Here is a 22,126-nt window from a genome sequence, read left to right as displayed (position 1 = left end):
CACATCCTTTGTAAGTCAGAATTCCTTGGAATTACCTCATGATGTAAATTATAAACTCTTAAAACTGTTTGGCAAATTCCCACAAGTCCGAGTATAATTAATGCTCTCATTAGTCCTGAAATACTAGAATATATGCTTACCTATAGGTTCACTTACTTGCTAGTAGTTTTGAGGATAGACCTGTTCTTGCAACTTAATAATCTTGTTCTGAGTTGCTTTCCTCCTTGTTACAGAAACAAAAAATTTTGCTTTGCGCTCCTCAGCATAGTATTAAACTGTACATGTTTTTAAAAGGAAAAGTAAAAAACAGTGAAGATTTCTGAAGAAGTATTAAATGCAAATCTACACAAAAATTAAAATTCCACAGTTCTTTGTCACTCTCTACAAGTTTCAAGTATTCCTTTAAATTTGTACCTTTCAAAAACCAAAAATAACTAAAATTTAAAAAAAAAAAGTGGGAAGAAGAAGAAATCTTATACCTCCCATTTTGCTTAAGTTTTTTGCAGGCAAAAACCACCTTTTTTTAATCTAGCTCTAAGTTAGAACTGCAGTTGTGGGGCCATTTGTAGAGCTTTCTGTTCCCTTAGTGCTATCTGCAGCCTTAGAACCATCACATATTTCAGGTGCCTCAATTTCCTCTGGCCGTGGTGGGGCAAGATCAGTTGTGATCAAATCAGTTTCCTGATCTGATTTTCCTACTTCACTGCAAAATTCAACTTTATCTTCCTGCTGGCTGTTCTTCTTTATTTGTCCGTTCTGTGCAGGGTGGGTACTGGCAATGGTGTCATACAGAAATTGGTATTGTTCCTTAAAAATAAAGAGAAGAAGTTAGTTAGTTCATGGAATGCTGTGAGTCCAAGAATTAATCCTTTCTTTCTTTTTTCTCTTACATTTTAGAAATATAGCATGTAGTTGGACAAGCAAGACTGCATATGAAGCACTTCCACAGTTTTTGGCATAGAGAGTGTCGTTCCTATGGTTTATTCTGACTTCATGTGTACATAACATCTCTGAAACTGTCTGCATCAGATATTCCAAGTTGTCACTCAGTGCCCTTTTGGTTCATAAAGTACCAAAAATACGTTTTTTAGAGTACCTCAGTTGCAAATAACATGTATTATACTGAGTCAGGAAGGCCATGTAATAACCTGTCCATATTGATGACACCCAGGTCTGGTTTGTGGTAATTGCACGGTGTGTGCCACAGTTCCTCTGGAGTGACTAAACAAAACAGTCAGTGGCTGCCAGCCTGCACATGGAGTTCATCTCCCAGCTGCAGAAAGGACACTGCTTGTACATCATGAACCACCTGCAGGAGCAGCAATTTATGCCATTTGTAATTTGATACTGTACACCCTTTGCCAAAGGCAGTACAGAACTGCAGCTCTGCATATCTCAGCCTCCTTCATTCCTATCAGCAAGCGCCGCTGCTCAAATGGTGGAGTGTGAATGTTCTGATTAGAATCAGTGCTCCCTATACAGAAACTATGCCCAAGACTATGGGGATATTAGTGATCATGGTAAGTAATGTCTTTTTTTTTCTATTAATTCATAAGATTTACTTACAAAGGTGGAGACCATTCCCAGCCTGGTGCGACGAAGTGATTTTACTACTTGGAAAACATCTATTACTTCTTCTGTTTCTGCACTTTCCAAAAGGGTCATTAAAGCACAAAATACACCAGTCTGCTGTGATCCATCACTAGAAGATGATGCAAAATAAACACATGTAAATTTACAAAGTAAAATCAGAAGTCTTCTGACTAAATGTTAGATATATTTTTAAAACTTTCTACTGAATTATATTTCCAAAGTATTTTTTACTGGACTGAAATTGTCACAATTAAGTATACATGTAGGATTCACACAGAACATAGTTTATCCCTGAAGTACCACTTAAGGGAAGAAGGAAATTCAAAATTTGAGACTTACAGTCTCAACTATTGTTAGCAGGATTATCTTCTGGTTTAGATGGGATGCAAGGCTATTCCTGGAAATGGTCCTAGAAAAGTGCACTTCTATCCTGGAGCGAGAGATGATCCTAAAAACTCTACTGGATATTCATTAGTACGCCCTGCAAGTGCACTCTGACCTAGCATTTCTCCACAAAATAGGTGCACCAGCCAAGAGGAGCTGCTCATAGCACCTGCTGTGTGCCCACACTTGCCCAAGAAAAGTGTGCTTTCTTTTCATCACTACAATCCAAAAGGCCAAGCTTGAGCAATTCAAGGAATCTTCTTGGGAGAGTTGTGGCTCCTGACACACGGAAAGGCTTGTGAGAAAAGGGAGGCATCCCAAAATGATGGTTGCTATGTATACCCAGAACTTAGAGCTAGGTGAATGTGTGTGCTGAATTCAGACCCACCAGCAGTGGACAAGCAGTGGGACACTGCGGGTTCTCCTGCTGTCCTCAGTGACTGGTCTGGCTGGAAGTTTTTGTTTAATGTTGAGAATCATGCTGACTAAATCTTTGGGGGTTTCTGGAACATCACAGCCACTCCATTGATGGTACTGATACTGATACACTTTCTGAGTTTCTTTTGTCTGCAAAACAGCAGTGGAGATGTGGTTAATGTTCAGGATAAAATACAGATTCACACAGTAACTCTATTGCTGTGGATTAACAAGGGAAGAACTATATTCCTGAGGAACTGCAGGGTGATGGTTCTGCCTCATGAATATGAGGTAGGTAGACATCCAAGCTTTGTTCAAAGTACAAAAGACAGCTGATCTCCTGAGACTCCCCTACCACCATCTCAGCAACTCACTAAATAGAAAACTTGAGATAATTTATAGCATTTCTCATGATTGACTGTTGGTCTGGAAGAGAAAAATATTTCCATTTCTTAGAGCAGGAGCTCCTAGAACTGCAGAGGGAACTGTTTCTTCTCTTTCTTGAGGCTAAGTTTATAAATTTAGTTTTAAATTTAAAAACTCCATGAAAACAGCATTTCAAAATTTGCAAAGAAACTTTCACCTTCAGATGTGCAACATCAAATGCACGTATGGTATAGCTAGGACCAGAGTTGACATCTGCCATTTGAACTTCTATGCCACCATACGTTTTCTTTCCTTCTCCCCAGTACTGTGCACAGAGTTCCTAAAATGGATAAAAGTACAAGTCAGTGATTAGCACTTAAATCCTTTTTTACTTTGCCTTCCACATGCACTTAGAGACTGTACTGACTTTAAAGGAGTTCCATGGTATTTTAAAATATAGCATCATACACTTTTCCCTGAAAAATTCATTAGAAAGTAAATTAAGTAGGTAAATGATAGGGCAAAATATATTGGAAATGCAAATTCCTCACCCTATGGAAAACATTTGAGCAAGGGAATGAGACAGTGCAGTGCAGTGTTTTGTTTGCATGTAGAGGATATTCAGTGTGTCAGTGTGCAGACAATGCCCCCACCTGATCTCCCTCCTTCAGCTCTGTCAGCATAACAATGACTTTGACTTTTCTTTGGAACACCATTTGCCAGAAGTCAGAGACAGTTTCCTGCAGTGGTCCCTGTGTTGCAATCATGGCTTTTGGACCCCAGTAACCCTATAAAAGAAATAATTTTTTTCTTCAATTCATTTGAAATATGATTGTCAAACAATACAACTCATTATTTAAGGAATACCCTGTGAAATAAATTAATGCTGTCTGTTTATAGGGAAAACATGCCTTTCACAGTAGGAATTGGTCTTACAGGAATTCTACTACCCAAATGACACTAACCTCAGTCCTCCCAAGAATATCACTTCAGACTGACAACAAGATATATTGATGCTGCAGTGGCTGAGATCTCACCCTGTCATTTTTTGAAAAGCATATTTTCAAGGGGTAAAACATTCTGTTTTACACAGCCATTTGATTTTACCACTAAGAAATTGTGTTTACACCATACAAAGTTGGTACACCAGTCAATTCACACTGAGCTTCCTAAAAATAAAGATACATTTACCCTGAATAGGTATCTTAACTGTGCAGCATTTCAAAGGATTCAGATAAATGGAACTTAGCAAGTGATTCCATTAAAATCAGTTACCTCATTTATGACCAATAATTGTTCTTCTTTGGATATATAATGATACCAAAAAATTGTTGGCTCCAATTTTCACTGGTAGGGTTTGGTCTATGTGAATAACTATAGTCATATTTCACTAAAAGGGAAAATATTAATCTGGTTCCACCTGTAGACAGATGCCCACTAATGGAAATATATGTTATCATGAGGCCAGGTGAAGGCTAATGGTTTTAAACATAGATGGATTTGCCAATCAGCCATCAGTTCCATCTCCCTTATTCGACTAAATTCTTTTCTATTGTGATGCCAACAAGAGAATAAGAGTTTGAGCGGAAAGCTTGTGAAATGCCTATAGTGGATCCCCTCGATACGTACAGTTATGAAGGAAGCATTGATGTATTTGCTGGATTCCTCACAGTCACTGTCCTCATCCGAGGAGTCATCTGAATCATGCTCAGCCTCCTTACTGCAATCTTCTTCGTGCCTGATGGGCACGCGGTTAAAGTCATCTGTGTGAGACAAGGTGTCACCGGTTAAAGTCATCTGTGTGAAACAAAGGGTCACTGTCACAGCACATGCCCTGGGAATGGCATTTGTGGGGGCAAGGGAATAGAAAAGGCCAGTCCTTTCACAATAAACTTCAGAACCAAGGCCACCTTGTTTGAAATAAACATTCCCAATAATTCACATTAGTAAAAAATCATCTCTTCTTTTATAATCACTATAAGAAGTTTGGAATTTCACAGTGTTCAGAAAACTAATCAAATACTACTCTATAAGGTGATTTGCTCATTTTTTCAAAATTTTTCTAATAGAAGAAAATAGATAAAATAAGGCAATGGAAAATACTTACAAGGAATTGAGTTGGCATTCCTATTTTTGCTTTTATTTTCATCCCGATTCCCAATGTTCTGTGTCCGCCATCCCTTATAGGAAGGCAATCGCTGAAGAAAGAGGATATTTGATATTATACTCGATTGAAATGGTTCTTGACATCATCTCCCCTCAGGACTCTCACACGCAGCCTTCATCTCGCAGTGCCTCTCTCCTTACTTCAGTTCTTTAAACTCTGGTAACATCTGAACTGCCATTTAAAAATGCCTGCTACATCATGTACAATTGCACAGGAAATCATGAACACACACACAAGTAATCATTCTGTGAGCTCCATACGTCTTAAATATATTAACACCAAAGCAGAAATAAAGCTTCATTAACATACAGCTTTTTTTCATGAAGGTAAAGAAATTTTCTGTGCCAGAGAAATAAAATAGCACCTAAATGATCTATTACCTGTGGTATCTCTCTAGCTCATGACTATTGTGCAAGGCCATTTTTAACATAAATGGGAAGGAAGGGCTACTGGAATGCAAAGCTTATTTACCTGGAACTCTGCCTCCAGCAGAGAAGGCTCACTCGGGTGGTCTTTTCTTTTCAGATTGTTAAGGGAGGAATGCAGTTCTGAGAGACTGATCTCTGTTTCTCCATACTGATTGTATTCCACCAGTGCTTGATGAATAAGGATGTACTGTGACTGGTGTTTCCCATTTGAAGAGTTTACACATGAAGTTATTAAAGAGTGAAAAAAAAAAAATCATAACACTTTTTTAAAATCATTATTAAAAGCTATTACTCCTGTGGTAAGTGCTATTAATATTAAGCATTAATATTAAACAGATATCAAATTCAAGTGTTAAAACTTGAATTTGATAAAATGCTGAAATAAGTTAAAAACATGCAATGCATCAGTCCATAACTTTTGTTGTACTCAACTCATATGAAAATTGCACTTGGGCAGAGGTATTTTAGAATTTTTAAAATCCAGTTTGACTCTGTAAGCTCAGTTTTGCATTTTTGAATTGTATGCCAAAAAGCTGTTCTCCTTGGCTTCCTCTTCTAAAGTATGAACTTAAAAAGTTGCAGTTCCTAAAATCAAAAAATTATGTTGGAATTTTTCCCTCTTAATACTTTTCAGAGCTGTATTTTCTATGAACAGCTTCAACTGAACTGAGCAATGGACTTGTGAGAAATACTGCTGAAGCCCTAGACCAGGAGAGTGGTGACAGGAGTTGCAGGGAGATACCTCTACTTGGACCATGAGGCATCGCTGCCGGCGCAGTTTCACGATGTATCCATAAACGTCCACTCTGCCCTCTGCGTCCAGCCCCTCCAGCATGGCATCGATCCCGATGTACGTCCCCGTGCGCCCAACGCCGGCACTGCCGTGCACAGAGGGACTTGGTTATCCACAGGCAATGCCATTGATTGGCAACACAAACAATCATCAGCTTGCATTTTTAGTATCTTTCAGTGAAAGCAAGGCCAACATGGCCAAATATGGTGCTTATAGCCAGAGCAGCTCAACATTGATCGGGCTGTTTTTCAAAAGTCTGTGTATCCTCAGGTTTTATCAACCTGAATTTCCTTCATATCCTTCAAAAACAGGCCTGGTATATCTTTTACTGCCTCATTTTCAAGTATTTAAAGCGATCCCACAAAGTCTGGGATCAGACAAAGACTTTTGCCAGATCCCTGTTCTGAATAGCTTAATTTCAGTCATTTAACATTACCAAATTTTTAAAAGAATAATGTATATTTACCTGCAATGAACCACGATCGGACCACTAAAAAAATTGCTGAGGGCGTTAACTCTGCGTCGGAGTTTGAGAAGGAGATGTGGATCCTCAGGGACTCCATGGTCTGGCCAGCTTGTGAATTGGATATGAGTGACATCTCTTCCAGCTGTCCTTTCTCTTCCCTAGAAAAAGTGAAGTGTGGGGTTTTTTTTATATATATCAACCTATATATACATTAGTATGTGTATACAGATGTATACATAAATCTAAATGACTAGACTAAAGCCCAAAGCATGAGACTATTGAGTGGACTTTGGTATGTTGCTGCTAGACTAAAAGAAAGGACATACATTTTGATAACCATGATTATAAAACTAAATTAGAAAAAACCCTCAATGACATTTGTTTACTGGCCAAGATTTCATACGCCTGTACAGGCATTTTTCCATTAATTAACCTCAAAATTCTTACTCATAGTTGAGTTATTCAGTTGTGGATATTCATGCAGTTGTTTGCCATGGTTTCAGTAATTACACATCACTATTCTACCAGAACTACAGAAGTCTCCACTTTCTTGCCATGAACCACTCTTCAATTCCCCCACCAATATCCATTTTATCTTTATTGATATGATGTCAGCTGAACAAAGAGCAGACAGTTCTAAAAATATCAGCCCTCAACCTGCTGCAATCCTTCATTTCTTAAGGGACAGAGTAATGTCTTTGTAAATAGGTAATTTTTAACATCCTGATCTGCTCACTGACCACACAAAGTTACAGCTTTCTTTTAATCAGACCACTTCCTGAGTGAATTTTAATGCAATATGAGACAGCAGAATAGGTATTTCCAGCTGTAATCATGAATCAAGATGGGTGGATTCTGTTGCTTTGCTGAAAATCTGCCAGCAGATTTACTGTTTGAGACTGAATGCTTTTAGCTATGATTTAGGCTCCATTTATTGTCATTGAAATTTTTTTGCAAAGGGCCTGAGCTGAGCATTTAGCCTTTGATGGCAAATTTTGTTCTCAATTACACATAGGGCAACTAATGTGATTTCAGATGTGTGAAAGAGAGCAATTAACCACCCTTAATGACTTTACACATTTCTAAATGGCGATTTTAAAACACTTATATTTATAAACACACTTGAGATCACCAGAATTTGTGATTGTCCCACTGTACAATTATCAGAAGGGGAAATGATGGTTACCAATGAGTTGCACTGATTTTAGTTGCAGAGGGTTATGCTGAGATACACACAAAGCAGCAATTTTTTTGTGTTAGAGAACAAACTAAATATATAAATACTCCACAGTGTATATATTAATTTTTTACCACTTGGCAGCATATTAATAGTATAATCCTAAATATAGGTTCCAGAGGATTAAGGAAAAATATCTTTTGAAGTTGGGAAATATATATCTAACTCATATTTCTTGCAAAAAATTACATCTACGTCTAAGTTTTCCCTTAAGCTACATGATGCTTAGGAAAGTCAGCAGAGCATCTTCCATTGAGCGCTGACTCTTCTCTCTTAAAATACAGACTCCAAATTGATACTCCAGTTCCAGTCAGTCTCGCACTTTTGACTCAACTTACATTTGTGATGTGCAGTTTCTGAATGACATAGTCTGGACATGTTTTACTTTCATAGATCTTCACAATGATGTCCCCATACGTTGCAGTCCCGTTCTCCATTGATGGCCAGTACTGGGCACATTTGTTCTGTGAAGAGAGATAAAGTAAAGTAAGTGATGTGGTGATGTGGCAGAGAACTGAAAGCTAGAAAAAAAACCTAATTTAAAATAAATGGCAACTCAGTTTTCCAACTTTTCAGTTCCAAATATCCAACAACTCAGGTCTCTGACCTGAAATTTATGGCCATGGTATTTAACTTCAGATGTATAGTGGAGAAAAAAAAATCCTGTACACTAGTGAAACAATTAAGAGTTTATGGCCATGGTATTTAACTTCAGATGTATAGTGGAGAAAAAAAAAATCCTGTACACTAGTGAAACAATGAAGAGTGACTGCTACTGTTGCCTGATGGCTGGAGAAATGTTTGCAGCTACTTCCATGCCTTGTTTTTCAGTCTTCAATGAGGGCTGCTGCTCCTGCCTGCCTATAACATCAGCTTGGGTGTGCTGTAGATCTGCAGGCTGTCAACATCTTTAACTGCAGTTAAAACAGCAGTTCCCCTTCTTCCTGCTGTACCTGGAATAAGGAACAAAAGCAGGCCAGAAGCACCCAGCCATCCACTTAAAAAAAGGCAACAGAGCTAAAATATTCTTTCTAGGATCTACTGAGAGCACTGCCAGATTATCAGAATAGACAAGAGAAAAATAGAAACCATACCTTTTCTGACAGATCTATGAGGAGCTACAGTTCTACCTTGAGCCCTTTTCTGGATTAATTAGCCATAACTTGGAAGCTCACCCTCTGCTACATACTGCTGTGACTAAAATGATATTTTCAGGTTAGACTGGTAATTCATAAGGCAACACTGTTTTGGCATGCTTTCCAACACAGGTTCTGCCACAATGAGAGAACAGCAAAGAATGAAAAAAAAAAAAAGTACTTAAGAAGAGTATGTAATTCAGCACAGCACAGCAATCCACTTGGTTTTCAGGAAAAAGAAGGAGGGAAAGATAGAAGGAGGGAAGGACAGATATTTCTCACCCTCTTTCCTTCCTCACAGCGAGTCACCATGACAATAATGGTTGCCTTCTGTTCCCAGATCATTCTCCAGAAATCATCTGTGGTTTCATCCTTGGGGCCTAGAAGGAGATAATTTAAGGGACTTTTTCAGAGTGCAGCCACATGGAAAAACACCTCCATGCTTAGCCAGGCAATCTGAATAGCTAACCAGAAATCATACAAAAAACAGTCACACACTTGATTTCATTATGGCTGCTGCCACTAGGCTATGAAAACTCTCACTATGCACTAAAGATACAGATGAGAGTTTTCAAATGCCACTAGGCATTTGAAAACTCTCATCTGTATCTTTAGTGCATAGCTATGAAATCTGAAAACTTCTGGTGTAAAATCATATAACATGAGAAAACTGTCTTTAAACTACCCTTTATTAATTGTCACAAAATTCCCTAAGCAAAAACTCATTGACTAGTTTGTCATATTAAATTTCAAAATGTCAGATCTTAATTTTTCCTTTAAGATTACTAATAGGATTTTACTACTCTAAAAAAATGTGTGAATAAGATTATAAATTACCTTGTGCAGCAATATATTTTCTTGGTTCTTTGAAGCCCTGTGAAAAGTACATTGTTATCAACTTTTAGAAAAAAAGCATCAAAAAGGTTTGCAACTTTTAAAATAAATTCAATATGCAACAATTCAATAATACCAAATACATTACAAAGGTGAAAGCAACCCCAATGGAAATCCTCCAAGGTACTGATGCTTCAAATAGGCACAGCCTACAGGATTTCTTCCATAGTATCTAAGACTTTTTTAAAGTAAAAGTCACTCACATCAATATAACTTGCATTGATATAGTCTGATCCTGGATCTCCTGGCATCTCTGAGAGCTCAACACGGTTATGGTCATCTGTTTAAATCATTTAAACCAAAACAATTATATTATCTTAAGGCAGTGACAAATCAAACATATATAAACCATGTTAAAATTATTACAAATACTCACATGGAAGAATATCAATGTAACGGTTTTTGTTCTGATTATGGCTCTTTTTGGCCTCCTTTATAGAAAATTTACTGAAGACTCTAGGAATACTCTGTAAAATACAAAATTTATTTAATTAGTTAAGCATAGATTTAAAATAGTTAAATGAATATGGAAATAATTTGGAATTACTGAATCTGGAAGGTAACATTATACTTCATAAGATATTACTTCATACATTTCTTATATCTAAAGTTTAAAAAAACCTTCTCCTTAATATAGTTGGTATATATTAAATATTACAATGAAATATTATTTATATCTCCATGGCTATGCAGTAAGACAAAACTTTAAAAATATGTATTAAAAGGCACTTTAGGATGAGAGGTACTTAGACTGCATACTTTATACTTTTGCTGAAGAACACCTTCAGGAAAAAAAAGAGTATTTTCATCTTACAATGGGGAGAGACTGGTAGCAAAATTAACTGAGGACTATTTGACCTTAACTTATACTATTTGACCTTTCCACATCATTTCTTTCTAACTAGTATAAATACAACAGTACATGTACTTCAAACATGTTCTGGGATGGAATTCTTCCAACCATCTGGATAAAAACCTGTGGTATATTTTGAGTGAATGACAAACCTGAAATTCTTCCAAGAAGAGCCTTCCTTCATCTGCAATCTTCCTCTTGTATGTGTCCAGCAATAGCTCTGAGGGTATTGGCTCTATATTGAGAAGTTGCTTGTCATCATCTTTAACTGTGTAAATAAGTCAAATGTTTATTGTTACTGATGTTGAAAATGTTCATTACACTTCAGTAAACATGATTCTAAAACTGCCAGATAAATTAACAAAAGAACTAAACTCTTTCTTTTAACTTGGATACACTAAGTTATTTTTATAAAACTGGTGTTGCCTGAGGCAGCTGCAAGCAAACAGGCTGTGGGAATAAGAGAACTTTTCCAGCTCTGCTGCCTGACTGGAGACACCTCTGGAGGAGGCCTAATGCAGGGACAGCACATCAATACTTTTGCACAAAATGGTGACTGCCATATTCAGGGCACAGCAACTGCCTCAACAGCCACAAGAGTTCCACAGCCTTGCCTTCTGCCTCAGTTCTGCTCAGTCTTTGTCAGTGATTAAAACAGAACGACATGCATCACCTAACTTTCCACATTTTCTCCAATCTGTGTTCTGAGTTGTAATAATCTGCAATATCATCTTGAATGAAAAAAAAAAATTGAACAACTTTTAACACCTCTTATTAGACATATATTAATTTTTCATTTACATTGAAAAGTTGTGTCTAAGCATATGGATTTGAATTTCAACTAAGTCCTACTTTCCATTTAATGCTTTCTTTATTTTCTGCAAATTTTAGTGTTCTAAATTATTTTTTTCTTGAAACTTTCTGGTATTGACTGATCGTGTCCTTCTTCACAGGTTTTGAAATCTTGTGTAAAAAGGCGCACAAAATTTTCAGTCTTTGGGATTTAAAAGCCTTCAAAATTTTTCAGTAAAAAAATAACTGGCTAATGTTTAGCCTCTCGTTTTGGAAAAAGGTGCACAGAAAAGGGAAATTATATTTTAAACTAGATTTTATTCTGGACTTATTCTCACTGTTAAACATATCACAAACATTGTCTGGGATAACTAACTGGGTTTTTAATTGACTAATAAATAAGAATTTTTCAAACACTGATGAACTTTCAGTTCACTCAAGTATAAATACTTCTTTTATGTATTTACTGAAGTATTTTTGTCCACCATGTAAGGTGTTATCATGTTGATATCTGTAATCTGTGTATGCAGCCTAGAATGCAAATAACCCAAAGTCCATAGCAAGACCGGAGCCTAATTTTATTTCCATTTGCTAAATGGAAATAAATATGAATTGCTAAATATATAAAGATACTCACCTGCAACAAGGTTCACGCCTTCCGAAGAATTGCTGGAAGAAGCAAAAGCACCTGTAAATGCTTTGACTAGTAAGATATATATATAATAATAAGTTAATAAAATCAGTGAAACAGGAGTTCTACACCTGGGATTATGCAGAGGTGCTTGGGATCCTTGTCCTCCTGCCCTCCTGCCCCAAGGCAGAGAAACAAGGTGGCCACATCAAAAACCTGTAGTGCCTGCATGACTTTGCCTATCTCACCTACAACAAATGTGTTTAATTTCTTCACTGAAGTGGCTGCTCACACCATCTTCTCGTCTCTTGCTAGTGACAGAAAACTAACACATACACAAAGTACAGTAAGTTGAAATGCTAAGTAGCCACAGGCATCAGGGAGTGCAATGGCCATCCTTCTATTGCCATCCTCTGTGCTACAGAGCTGCTGAGCCATCGAGAGGGCACTGTAATAACAACACCTCCCTGAGCTATTGTTTAGAGTGAATAAGTATTTAAAAGAGTTCCAAGAAAGTGTGGATTATTTTCATTACTTTTGATTTAAATCATGAAGGAAATGTTTTCCAGATATTTGTGATTTTTTTTTTTTTTTCACAAAACTAGGGACAAGTAATTTTGTTCTGCGCCCCAAACAAGGGTAGAGCAGTGAGATTTTAAATCTATTTCGCTATATTTGTTCTGCTGACAAACACCAAAAACTTAATTTCTTTTAAAATGATTTAAAGGTAAAAGGATACCTTTTCCCAGGATTAATGAAACATCAAATTTGTACCATTTTGTCATTACCCACTGTGTAATCTTGTGGAAAAACCAAAGCCACACCCATGCCCCTTCCATTTATGTAAGAGAGGGAGACAAACATGAAGCTTACCTAAGCTTTTTTTTGTGAAGATCATAGATTTTGTACAGAACCAGCATTAAAGCAATTACAGTCACAATGATCAAGAATACCAAGAATATAATCAAGGCTCTAGAATTATCTACCAACAGAAAAAAAAATATATTATTTTAAAATTACTTTTAAAAAAAGAAACCTGTATACTCCCTAGAACCAGTGCTCATCAATTTTTGGTTTGGGGTCCTTTTTGAGAAAAAAAATAAACAGGTTTGAGTTTGCTATACCAAAGTAGAGGAGGGAATTTTATGTTTTCATTAAGAAAACTTTCCCTTAAATTCTCCATGTCCACCTGCCAAAATGCTGCAACTCAGTGGTTCAGCATTACTGTTCTTGTCTCCTGCTCTGTGTGACCTGTACAGTTCAGCTCTCAGCTGTTCCTGATCTGGGAATTGGGAACCTCTGCCAAGTCACAGATGTTCAGCTCCTGAAATGCAGGATCCAAACACAGGAAAATCACCCAAAAGTGAATCATGTCAGTCAGAGAAATTACTTTCTAGTTGCATTTGAATGTTTCCTGAATAAACCACAGCTGTGTAATAATTCTGAGTTATGATTAATGACTTGTCAACATGATCTGCTATATTAATGCTGAATGGGGATATTTTTCAAATGCAGATCAAATATTAACTATAAAACAGGAAGTTTGGATTTTGAATTAGGAGTAATTTAACTGAATTGACAATTTATATTATTTATATTATGCTAAAATCAAAAGGGGAAAATGCTGTACATATTTACTTACATCTGGTTTTTATACTCCCCACTACTGCTGGCCCATTGTGTTCTCCATTAAAGACAAAGATCTGCATGTAATGGGTGACAATAACAGAGATGTTCAGATATAACAAGTAAAAATATCTGCATACAATTCTTAAAAAACAAATTACAATGGATTTTTCAAATTCATCCCTCTATTGACAACATCATTGACAGCAGTGTCTGCTGTCAATCTCTGTATGGATAGTTATGGTGCAGCTCAGGTTTCTACCCAAGTTACAGCAAGACCTGGATTCAAAAATATGGAGCTGACAGGAAAAAGAATTTAGAAAAATAGGAAACACACTTTAAAAAATAAAAAACAGATGCATCTCAAAGTAAAATCAATTTTATCTTTTATTAAGCCTCTTAAATCTGAAAAATAACTGTGCAATATATAAAAACCTCATTTGCTGCAGTAGTAAATATACAAATAGTCCACTGAATTTGATGGTTTTAGTACAAATTTATGTATGGGTAGATAATTAATAGAAATTTAATTAAATAGGGTGTTTTCTTGCATCTTTAACTTTTGGGTACTTTAAATGGTGTTAAAACACATTGTTCAACTGTGTTTGTTTTGTCATATATTTAATATTTATTTGATCTTTTATATTTCCTTAATGGAAATTCCTGTCAGGTCTAAAAGACAGCTTGCAGTCAAATATTTCACATTGGGTTTTCTTTTCCTTTGTGAGTTTTCTATAACTTGACCAGAGTCTTTTCATTACCAGCTAAGCCCATAAGGCTTTCTCCAGTTTTTGGGAAAGAATTAAGCAAAATATCTGCAAAGCAGAAGCCAGGATTTAGAGGTGCAGAAACAAATTCCTCCTGTAAGGAAAACTGCTCACTGAAAGTGGTGAACAAAAACCTTTAAATGGCACAGTGGTTCTGTGCTACTGGGACAATGCAAGGACCTTTTGCTCCTATAGGACCACATCTTAATTTTTCAAATATAAAGCTCTCTGAGCAGCATCTGTTGGGAAAAGCCTGACAAAATATTGACATGAAACTGAGGTTACTCAAGTTCCCTGATACTGCATTTGTGCAGGTAAAGTCAGAGAAGGAGGAAAAGACTGTGGGGAATAAGGAAACTGTTTCCTAAAAGTAATAAACTGGTTTCTTTCTTGCCTAAACTTAACTGAGAGGAGCTATCAGGATATAAGAAATATTCCTACTGGCCATATTAAGGGAATCACACAAGACCATTGGTTTTGCAGGCAACCTCAAAAGGGTGAAATGCCTGACAGAAGAGAAAATTGCAGGAAAGTGAAGGCATAAACAGAGGATGCTATATTTTGTATGGACACAAGGACTGGCTTGTAAGAGGCTGATGTAATGGCATGCAAAAGGATCTGAACTGCTTTACACTAATTAGGCCCTGAAGAACCAAAAATCTTCATTCTTTAAATGGAATATATTTTAAAAACTAAACTATCTGTCATACTCAAGAAATTGTTTAAATCTTATGAGCCAAGTACAGTCTATTCTGCTTGAATTTTTCTTGCTGTTAGAACCTATGTGGAATAGCACACCAGAGATTGCTTGATAGGTTAGGCACATATGCATTTTAGTTCCAAAATAATAATTACTTTTTTATACCTGAGGCCTATAGATTAAAAATTTTCTTCTCTGCCACCAAATTTGCCTTTTTCCCCTAAAATCAAGCATAATATACTTAAACAGTGAAAATGCAGCAATATTTTATATATTTTAATGCAATAAGCTAACTTACCTTAAATGTATAGTTTTTGAGGTAAAGGAGATTTTCTTTTTTAAATTCACATTTGCTTTCATTATCACGGTTTTCTTCATTCTCCCAAATCAATATAAATTTTGCATGTGGTCCAAACACACTTTGGTTTTTGCATGTAATCTGGACAGCATTATCAGCTGTCAATATTGTTTTAACGTGCTTCACTTTTTCTGGTACTGTAGACAAAAAAAAGGGTTACTTGCTCTATTCTCATCATTTCAAGCTCAACATTTCAAGCTGTATGTGCTCATGTCTGTTTCCTGTCTTCTCTCAATAACTTCATATATTTTCTTCCTTAAAAATTTCAGTCTCAATTTAATAAGTAACAAGACAAATAATCAACTTTGACTTAATAATGAGCTTATCTAAGCTGAAACAGATGTGACGTGGAAATGAAATGCTCTACTGACAGATTGCAAAAATAGTGTGATGGCAACTCTCTCTTACATCTGACATCACTTTCTCATTTGAGGAACATGGGGCAACAGACAAGACAGGAGAAAAAAAGAGCTCTCCATGTGAATATTTGTTTCAAAACTATTTTAAATGAAATTTCTCCCAAAAGTCACTAGTATATTCTAATATTTAGAACAGTGTCCTTACACTTGAGTCTGGCTTAAAGCCACAAGAACTTGTTAATGATACAGAATCTGTTAAGTCTAATCTGTGGTTTTAAACTCTAGTTTCTTCTGTTGCTGCAAATGTTGCAGGCTTCAGACTGAGGGGCACAGCCAAGGGACCTTTCACTATGAGCTGGTAAAACCTTTCAGAAAGTAAATGAGGCAGCCTTTGTAAGGCAGCCACATTTCAGAAGCCATATCTCAGTAGCCACATTTCAGTAGAACACCACCATGGAAATTTTCTACAAAATCGTGTCAACTTGCAAAACAGCATATTAAGAAAAAATAAAACCAAAAAACTGCAGCTGATTTTTTCTTCATGTGAAGAGCTAAGACCTATAAGGCTCTAAAAGCAGATCAAATATCCCAGGTGAGGAGTGGCAGGATATTTGACTTGTCTGAATGTGAGGTTACATCATAGCTGATCATTTTCATCCACAGAGCAGATCTGTTAGATTCCTATTCCACATGCTGCTGAGAGAGATGTGACAAGGAGAAAGTTAACATTTCTGGAGGCCATGTTTGTTGAAGATGAAAACATCTTTTATAAAATGTAGGGGTTTTCCTGCTTCCAAGGACTTGTGTTCCACTGTTATATTCTTCAGTTCAAGAAGCCATAAAACTCTTCCACATCCTGCCTGACTTGTTATTAACTGTTGTGACAGTTGAGAAGGTCTAATCAATACCATTAATTCATTATGCAACTCATTATTTTCGCAAAAAATAAGGGAAATGAGGTTGTTGGCACATCCATAAACTTATTTGAAGACTTTAATCTTCACATGAGTTATTAAAATGAGTGGAATGCAGAAAGTGGGGGGTTCAAAAGATAATGTGCTCAAACTAGATTTTTGCAGAGAAAAGAACCACAGTCATGCTCATATATTAGGGCTGCCTAAAAATTAAAGCCATATTTAAATTTGTATTACAGTGAAGTCTCAGATCAACCTGTTTATATTTATCAGTAAATTAATTTATCACCTTTTTTTTTTGTGGGGCTTCAGGTGACAATTCTGATCCCTGTATACTTCAAACTATACATTTGAAAGGATAGCCCCAAAAAGATAGATAGACCTTTCTGTCAGCAGAAGGGATGACACACATTTTTTCATCCTTAACCTAATGCTGGAAGCTGTGTACAGGTACATCCAAACTAACTGATATCCATTACAGATGGACAGTGTTGGTATAGCCTGGGTCTACTTCAAGCAAACTACAAAAGTAACTACACAACAGAAGTCTTCATGTCACAAAGAAAAAATTAAACTTTTTTATTATCTTTTTGTTTAATTCAATTTTTTTTATTTATATTGGGATATAATGCTTCCTAAAGACTTCACAAGACTTTCAAATAATGAAATCTTCTTTTAAAAATTATATATATAAAAGAAAAATAATCATATGAAGTGCATAATTAAAAAATAGATCAACTAAGTAATTTTTAAAGGGACACTAATTATATGAATGTCAGTACCATTATTTTAATTTTAATCAGTTTCTTGGCTAATAGTAATACTATGTATGAAATACAATGAACTACACTAGGAAAGTACAAATTCTTTGTGTTAGTATCAGCCTAGGTCATAAGAGTTAGCAAGCAGATTTACCTCCTGCATCTGTTGTAAAGTCAAGGCTTTCGCTTCTACCTTCAAGTTTGTAATTGCGTTTGTTGATTGTATATGCAGTCACAGATACAAAAGCTCTGGTATAAGGTTCAAATTTATACAAAGAATAGTGAGTTGTGTTGATTTCTCTGTGATCAAACTCTGAAAAATGAAATTAATGAAATTAATTAAATCTGTGTTAGGAGCACAGGAACTCTTATGCTTTATCAGAGCTACCTGAAACCACTGTCATGTGTACTTCTAATTTAATTACCTTATTCTGGTCGCTTTGCTTTGCTTACCAATGCTAAGTGAAGGCTCAGGAAGAAGAGGAAATACATAAATACATAGAGAGTATTTACATATAAAGATTCCTTGAAATGTAAGATGGCCTAGACCAGCATATCTGGAAGGAGTGGCCATTTAGCAGAAGACAATCCCCTGGCTATAACCATCTAAACTTGTTTATGCCTAACTGCCATGCATTTGTGCCAACTGAAGGGTAACAGGGTCATGTCCTGACATGGTAAACTGAATAATCTCAACTGAAAATTCAACTGGAACAATCTTAAATGAAGGAAATTTTAACATTTGTCTAGAATAAATTGCAGTGTAAAGAGAGTTCAATAGGACTTGACCAGTGCATTTCGCCTGGTGCTCTGTAATTATGTACATGCAATGAATTATTTAATTACTTACTTTTGCCTTCCACCCAGAAATCCACAAAGTAGCCATCTATAGGACCGTTGGAAGTGTTCTCAGGTGCTGTCCAATTAACTGCTACACCTTTCATATTTTTATGTACTACTTGAAGGTTTTGTGGTGCTTCTGGGACTGTTGTAAAAGAAAGATAACAATAATCTGCAATGAATGAAAATAAAAGTATTCCTCTTTTGACCTATTTTGATTAATTAGATGAAATTTCATCTGACACTAAAGCAAGATACCAACAATATGTAATTTTTTTTGTACTCTATTTCAAGAAGGTATACATAAGTATAAACTGAGTATATGTAAAAGCATCATATTACAGTAATTTCATACATTTAATTAATTCAGGTCAAGGTGAATACAGCAACATCACACTTTACTAAAATTATCCTATGTCTTCAAATCAAGAATTTAAGACTTGTCTCAGACTAGGTCTGCACTTTTTTTGTATGTGCATCTTCATTCAAAATTCCATATACTTGACCATGTTTTCAGTCTCCAAAACAACAACAAAAAATAATCACAGTCTCTGATAGAAGGAAAGAAAGGCTCAGGCTGGAAGACTAAGAGGGTGACTGCAATGAAACTAGGGCAAGAGACCAGGAAGGAGGAGCTGAAGGAGAAGCTGCGTGTGGCAGAGAATGCTGCTCAAAGCGTATCTTTAACCCCAGGAAACCCAGAGAATGGGTTTCATAATGGGAGTTCCCAGAAATATGTGGAATGTAAACCAGAAGTAAGCATTACGCTTACCACCATAGTCTGTACGTATGCTGAAGTTCTGGTTGGCAACATTGTTTTTCTCAAAATGTATGGATCCAACGCAGTCATACAGATGGTTTGGCAATAAATTTTTCAGCACTTCACAAGTTTGGTTTTTATCTCTAGAATTTGAATCTGTAGACAAAAGAAGAGCTTTATCAATATTTTTCACAGCTCCTAAAGTATGCGGCACCATTCCCTATTGTATTTACTTGATATAATTTGTCATAAACTATCATGATATTCCAAACAGAAAAATGGACAACCTGATCCAATGACTAGATTTTAGGTTCTTACATACTAACTTTGTTTGCATAGACCTTTACTTCTCATCAGTAAAGGTCAAAATTTGACTTTCCAAGGAAACAGCTTTCCTACAGAAATCAGAAATGTCATGGGGAGTCTGGCAGAACCCTGGAATGGCTTCCTAGATCTTCAGCTCCCTGAAGCAGGAAATCTCCAGCCCCATACATTCATCACCCATTTTTCTGGGACACATGAGGCCATTCAGCATCCATATCTGCCCTATCACACGAGGTGCCTCTGAGCCAGCATGTCCTCAGTCTGGCTGACTCCAAGAGCAGAGAGCCTGGCCTCACACCATCCAGGAGCCTGCACAGCCACTGGCCAAGGCAGCCTGCAGGGGATCAGCTCACAGCACGAGCACAGACTGCGACATTTCCAAACTGCTCAGCACCCTTTCAGAAAATCAAACAGGATCTCAAAATCTCCAGAATTCGTGCAACTTTTGAAACTGCTGAACTCAGCACAAGAGGTCTCTGGGTTTGAACTTTCCCAGATCTGCACTTGTGGGGATGATAGTCCTCCAACTGGCAATCCCAGGAATTCTGAGCTACCCTTTCCTCAGACTGGCACAATTAATTTAAATCTTCCGGTCTTTCACCAAAAGACAACATCAACAATGCTTTTAAAGAGAAATAAACAAATAACCCACATTCAGAATGCATTGGAGACAATTGAAGTGTTGTCCTGTTGCAGGTGACATTCACCCTGGCACAGGTAAGTGAGCTACTCCAGCATAACGTGGCAGATGTGTTGGTTGAGTCCTCGACTTTAAGAAATTCACTGGTGACTGCAACGGAAGAATATTATACATCATTGTGACATTGGCTATATCGAGTCTTTAAATAACAGTTCATTTATGTTTTTTGACTTGTTCTGCAATAAGAAGATACAATCACCATAGAGTGATATACAAAAATTTAATAAGAAATGGAAAGCAAAATTTTAAAAAGCCTTCATGAGATAAAGACACACAGGTATTCAAATAATAAACTAATGTTTTAGTGCAGACATTCAGCATAAACACCAGCTTTGAAGTGTTGGCTGGTCTTGCTATTGTTTACCAATGAAGTTAAGTTCCCTTTTTTCTTTAGAATGAAAAAACTATTGTCTGCTTTCATTGTTCTTTGAGAAAATACTGCGAAGTTTTAATATACAACTTCAGAATAGCTTGAAAACCATGGACAAAATATGAAAACTTTCTGTCTGATTCTCTGAAAAGCAACAAGAATAGACAAAGAAATCTAGGGAAGCTGAATTACTGCATGTAAAAATGAATTTTTTAAAAAAGAAAAGAAACTACTAAAAGCCTTGTACACCTACCTTTTGGAACAAGAAAAGAAGAAGAAGTACTATCTGAACACCTGCCATTTTTAACTTCGACAGTGTAATTCCGGCATTTCCGAAGCTCTACTGAACGGTCGCTGAAACTCACAGTTTTGTCTCCATCATCCCCCCGAATAATGTATTCTGTGTCTTTTGTGCCAATTTTCAGGAAAACTTCACCCATGTTAGAGTCGTTCTTAGAGTCTTTTATGTCTTCAATAATAGCTAAAACAAAAGCTACTGTAAATGGAGTTGGAAATACCAGAATTCTTAAATAACTTTAATCTTACTTCTTCCAGAACTGGAAGACATTTTATAAAATAACTAATTACCAGTTATACATGCTAATTGATCAGTTTTATTTTTTTTGCTGCTTTATCAGCTTTGCCAATTTTCTGTATCTGAGTTTACTATTTGGTCACATTTCAACACTGAAGGAGAATAAGGGGTATGGTTCTTACCACAAGTTGCTTCAGGTATCACTGTGGTAGGTTCTATAAAAAAAGAAAACAATATGAAGGTCTGTCTTAACAGATTGGGTATTTTTTCCACAAAGCATTGGAGAAGGGTGACCAGTACTGCCCCAAACTCTTTTTTTCAATATATTCAATACAAGTAAATGTATTTAGCACTTCTCTCACATTGCAGTATGATAAACTACAGCAGTTTTCCAGGATATCTATGCTGTGGAATGAGTAACTGAGTAGTATAAAATGTCACCAAAGAAACAAAATTTATCTGCTTTTTGCACTGCCATCTTACCTTTGGAAAGAGATTCATACAACAGTACAGGTTTAGTGACTACTTTTACACCAGGATACCCAAAAGAAATTTTTGCTGCTATTTTCTGTAGAGAAGCTTGAGCAAAGGACTTCATCCTGAAAACAGTTACTTAATATATCCCAAGGTAAAAGTGTCACTAAACCACACCAAAATCTAATTTTTTCATAGAAGGTAGGCCCTAGATTTCCTGCCTCCAGGCTGGGAGTCACCAGCTGGATGGTGGCCTTAAGGAAAGGGCAAACAGAGAGACCACTGGGGAATCACCAAGACTGTAAGGGGCAAAACAGCCACAAGTAAAAGCTAAGTTCAATTTGTCAAAGAGCAGACAGCAGCCTACAGCTACTCGAAGGACAGTTCAAAATGGAAAGTGTCCAGCTCCTGGAGGTACTTTGCACAATCACATACATATATTTTGCTGACCTGACTAACTCCTTACTGCCCAATGGCAACT

General features: G+C 36.5%; 1 protein-coding gene across 1 annotated transcript in view; it reads right to left on the bottom strand.

Annotated features, from left to right (window-relative positions):
* Positions 1–514: 514 nt before the first annotated feature.
* The window catches only part of PTPRC (protein tyrosine phosphatase receptor type C), a 56,396-nt gene continuing 34,784 nt past the window's right edge, over positions 515–22,126 (bottom strand). Inside the window, exons 5-30 of the mRNA XM_054285982.1 lie at positions 21,354–21,386; positions 20,890–21,117; positions 20,219–20,356; positions 19,255–19,398; positions 18,493–18,627; positions 17,797–17,955; positions 15,549–15,745; positions 13,800–13,860; positions 13,031–13,139; positions 12,164–12,195; positions 10,887–11,002; positions 10,258–10,348; positions 10,085–10,161; positions 9,825–9,861; positions 9,270–9,367; positions 8,190–8,315; positions 6,615–6,772; positions 6,098–6,233; positions 5,399–5,548; positions 4,868–4,958; positions 4,390–4,523; positions 3,414–3,548; positions 2,978–3,100; positions 2,366–2,544; positions 1,567–1,702; positions 515–807 (exon numbers count right to left, since the gene is read on the bottom strand). Coding sequence (XP_054141957.1) covers positions 535–807; positions 1,567–1,702; positions 2,366–2,544; positions 2,978–3,100; positions 3,414–3,548; positions 4,390–4,523; positions 4,868–4,958; positions 5,399–5,548; positions 6,098–6,233; positions 6,615–6,772; positions 8,190–8,315; positions 9,270–9,367; positions 9,825–9,861; positions 10,085–10,161; positions 10,258–10,348; positions 10,887–11,002; positions 12,164–12,195; positions 13,031–13,139; positions 13,800–13,860; positions 15,549–15,745; positions 17,797–17,955; positions 18,493–18,627; positions 19,255–19,398; positions 20,219–20,356; positions 20,890–21,117; positions 21,354–21,386 — 3,296 coding nt within the window. The 3' untranslated portion in view covers positions 515–534. The remainder of the gene's footprint in view (positions 808–1,566; positions 1,703–2,365; positions 2,545–2,977; positions 3,101–3,413; positions 3,549–4,389; positions 4,524–4,867; positions 4,959–5,398; positions 5,549–6,097; positions 6,234–6,614; positions 6,773–8,189; positions 8,316–9,269; positions 9,368–9,824; positions 9,862–10,084; positions 10,162–10,257; positions 10,349–10,886; positions 11,003–12,163; positions 12,196–13,030; positions 13,140–13,799; positions 13,861–15,548; positions 15,746–17,796; positions 17,956–18,492; positions 18,628–19,254; positions 19,399–20,218; positions 20,357–20,889; positions 21,118–21,353; positions 21,387–22,126) is intronic.

Source organism: Melozone crissalis, unplaced genomic scaffold (assembly GCF_028551555.1).
Source record: "Melozone crissalis strain CALT ecotype California unplaced genomic scaffold, PUWL_Pcris_2 ptg000045l_1, whole genome shotgun sequence".
Lineage (NCBI taxonomy): Eukaryota > Metazoa > Chordata > Aves > Passeriformes > Passerellidae > Melozone > Melozone crissalis.
Note: the sequence above shows the minus strand (reverse complement) of the source record. Positions and strands in the feature narration are given on the sequence as shown.